Source organism: Notothenia coriiceps, unplaced genomic scaffold (assembly GCF_000735185.1).
Source record: "Notothenia coriiceps isolate Sejong01 unplaced genomic scaffold, NC01 NC01_scaffold00034181, whole genome shotgun sequence".
NCBI lineage: Eukaryota > Metazoa > Chordata > Actinopteri > Perciformes > Nototheniidae > Notothenia > Notothenia coriiceps.
This window is the reverse complement of record NW_011366882.1, coordinates 163,674-167,337: the sequence shown is the minus strand read 5'-3', so window position 1 is coordinate 167,337 and position 3,664 is coordinate 163,674. Positions and strand designations below refer to the sequence as shown.

At 41.3% G+C, this 3,664-nt stretch overlaps 1 protein-coding gene across 2 annotated transcripts in view; it reads left to right on the top strand.

Moving 5' to 3' along the window:
- Positions 1–1,772: 1,772 nt before the first annotated feature.
- LOC104962012 (GRAM domain-containing protein 1A) overlaps positions 1,773–3,664 on the top strand; it is a 5,629-nt gene continuing 3,737 nt past the window's right edge. For both annotated transcript variants that reach the window (XM_010790397.1, XM_010790396.1), the window contains exons 1-2: positions 1,773–1,998; positions 2,855–2,939. In XM_010790397.1, coding sequence (XP_010788699.1) covers positions 1,797–1,998; positions 2,855–2,939 — 287 coding nt within the window. In that variant the 5' untranslated portion in view covers positions 1,773–1,796. The remainder of the gene's footprint in view (positions 1,999–2,854; positions 2,940–3,664) is intronic.

Genomic DNA, 3,664 nt, shown 5'->3' with positions numbered 1-3,664 from the left:
GATGTATAAAGTGTTCACAACTTAATTAATAAATGAATTACAAACTATTCGTAAACCCTTTTATAAGGGGAGTCTTATTGTAAAGTGGTCTCAAGATGTGTATGCATGAGCAGGATTTTGAAATCACTTTTAGCTTGTCAATCATAGTACCATTACAATTACTCTGCAAGTATGATTGTGAGACTGACCGTTGAGCGGCCCGACCAAGCAAGGAGGCAGAACGTCCAAAAATATAACCCGACGTGGGCATTTATTAAAATAATGTGCACAAAGTTCACAGCCTCAATCCTGCTGTTGTCCGTGAACACATCCTGCAGCCACAAAGATCTCACACACACTATCAGCCTCCACACAGACAGGGAAAACAGAGCCTAAATACCTATACACTAATTAGCACAACAAGACACAGGTGGGGGGGGAGCAGTTAGACACAGGTGAGGGGGGAGGAGACAACACAGGGCACCAGGTGCACACAATCAGCAACAACATACATGGGGAACAGGGAAGTTGTCGTCAATACACCCCACACAGTACAATGATTATATCCACATGTCCACGTGAGCCCTAGTAACGGCGTCTCGTCGTTACAATGATGCAGAGATGTAAAACCTTGCACAATTATCTTGTGTCCGGTCGTTAGTCCTCCAAAGAAAACATGAATTTCAACTTTACAACTCCGTACTCATTTGCCAGCAAGTGTGGTAGATGTTTTGTAGATTACAGGATTACAGGATTGTACTTTTTGTTCAATCTGTAGTTCAAACAACTGACCTAGAACTGGCAAAAACCAGACTTTATCTGGTGGAAAGGCTGTGAACTGTCTGTGAACTCAAACATTATGTTGATACAAAGACTCTTGATAATCTTCAGAGTTTCCCTTTTTAATAGATTGTTCAAACATGAGTTTATGGTTTTCACATTGTCTTACAAGAGCTTTGCCCACACACACACACACACACACACACACATGAAACAATGTGCCCTTGTATAAATTAACAAGTGTCAAAAAGTATTTAGTGAAGCATGTAGAAGTTTTCTTTCTCATTTAATATGCACTTTCCTTCCTTAAAATGTGTTCTGCCAGTATTTGAACCTCAACCTTACGTTTAAAATCCTTCATTGTTTCGTTTTGCAGAGGGTGAAGTGATCAAACTCGAGACGCTAATGCAAACGGAGGTTACCGTGGTTACCACAGGCGAAGCAGTGGGTGCGGATGCTGCCATGACTCCCCAGTCTATGCGCCGCCGCAAACGCACATGCACTCGACGGCAAGGCGAGAAGGACCGGGAAAGGAAGGAGGAGGCAGTGGGCGGAGGAGACCGAGGGGACGAGANTCTGTGAACTCAAACATTATGTTGATACAAAGACTCTTGATAATCTTCAGAGTTTCCCTTTTTAATAGATTGTTCAAACATGAGTTTATGGTTTTCACATTGTCTTACAAGAGCTTTGCCCACACACACACACACACACACACACACACACACACACACACACAACACACACACAACACACACACAACACACACACAACACACACACAACACACACAGACACAGACACACACACACACACACAAACTTAAACTATTACATGAATAAGTCAACAATGTGCCCTTGTATAAATTAACAAGTGTCAAAAAGTATTTAGTGAAGCATGTAGAAGTTTTCTTTCTCATTTAGTATGCACTTTCCTTCCTTAAAATGTGTTCTGCCAGTATTTGAACCTCAACCTTACGTTTAAAATCCTTCATTGTTTCGTTTTGCAGAGGGTGAAGTGATCAAACTCGAGACGCTAATGCAAACGGAGGTTACCGTGGTTACCACAGGCGAAGCAGTGGGTGCGGATGCTGCCATGACTCCCCAGTCTATGCGCCGCCGCAAACGCACATGCACTCGACGGCAAGGCGAGAAGGACCGGGAAAGGGAAGGAGGAGGCATGGGCGGAGGAGACCGAGGGGACAGAGGAGTCGGGGAGGACCGGGACCGGAGAGAAGCCAGTAAGTCCAGGGAAACAGTCCATGAAAAGCTTTGGGTCAGCGCTTGGAATTTAAATCATTGCCACCAACAATGAAGCTCGTGCCAAAAGCCTCAATCTATTTTCGGTGCAATACTGCCATCTAGTGGTTTGTTTTAGATTCTGCACAGAAACAGAAACTATTGCCTTCAAAAAGAGACTCAAGCAACATCATTTATTTGCAGCTCTTGTGTCTTCATCACAGTCGACCTAGACTACGGCTGTCTCTGGATAACCGATTGAACATGATTTCATATTTGGATAATTAATTTAAGGGTGGAAGTGACGGCAGTACAAAGTCTTGATTTAAAAAAAAAATGTTAGCTGTTTTTTTAAGGTGAGGAATATGCGTGAATTTGAGTACACTCATTGAAGAATGCTTGTTTTTCATCACAATCCGCTGTTTTCTACTAAATGTACCAAAGGTTCCAAGTCTCAAACCAGAGGTCTTGCTAAGCAGCATTAAATAATCATGATCAAAACATTCAAAGTTATTAGGAACAGCTAGTAAAGAACGAAATGGCATCATACATGTATTGCTGTTGATATACCGTACAGTGTACAAAGGAATTCTGCATTCATTTCATTTCTAGATGTGATGATGATGATGATAAAGGCTTTGAGAATCTAGATAGTTCTAGTTTAGGTACTGTACCTTATGTAAATCCTTAAGGAGAATATAATGGACAACATTTTGGAATTGGGGTAACTTGTGGAATTTACAAATGATACATTTTTACCTTTTTTTCATTTTATATTGATTTATTAAGACTTAATTATCACAATGATCATCACAATGCTCAGTGAAAATATTTCTTGTCATTTGTCTATTTTTTCAGGTGGTCCGTTTATTAAACTAGGAGAGCGCTCGCGTGGTGGAGGACCCAACAGTATATCAACCATCCTCCTCATCGTGAGCTTCATGTAAGTTCAAGCGTGTGTGTGTGCTGTGTGTAGTGTGTGTAGTGTGTGTGCTGTGTGTACTGTGTGTAGTGTGTGCTGCGTGTGTACTGTGTGTGTGTGTGTGTGCTGTGTGTAGTGTGTGTACTGTGTGTAGTGTGTGTACTGTGTGTAGTGTGTGTGACTGTGTGTAGTGTGTGTAGTGTGTGTACTGTGTGTACTGTGTGTAGTGTGTGTACTGTGTGTAGTGTGTGTGCTGTGTTTACTGTGTGTAGTGTGTGTGCTCTGTGTACTGTGTGTGTTTGTGGCATTGAATGAATACTGGCAGCCTTTTCTGGNGTGAGTTATCTTACACACAATGACCTACTTTAAACAGAGCAGAGCATTCATAAATAAAGATGATGTTATTAGACCCTCCAGAAAAACGCGGGCTAAAATCCTTGATTATGCGATTAAACATGCGGGGTTTTTATGTGATTTTATGCGGTAAAAATGCGGGAAGTTGCGAAATATGCGGAAATATGCTAAATATGCGGGGGGAAAAGAATAAAAAAAAAATTAAATATTGGGCTGTCTTATTTATTCTCTCTCACACACAACCTGCCACTAACATTAAACCCCTGTACTATTCAATTAAACACATTCAATGTTTATTTATTGTAAAAGCAATTGGGCTATTTTAATCACACACACACACACACACACACACACACACTTCTCCGCCTCATTCTGTTTTCATTTACTCGTTC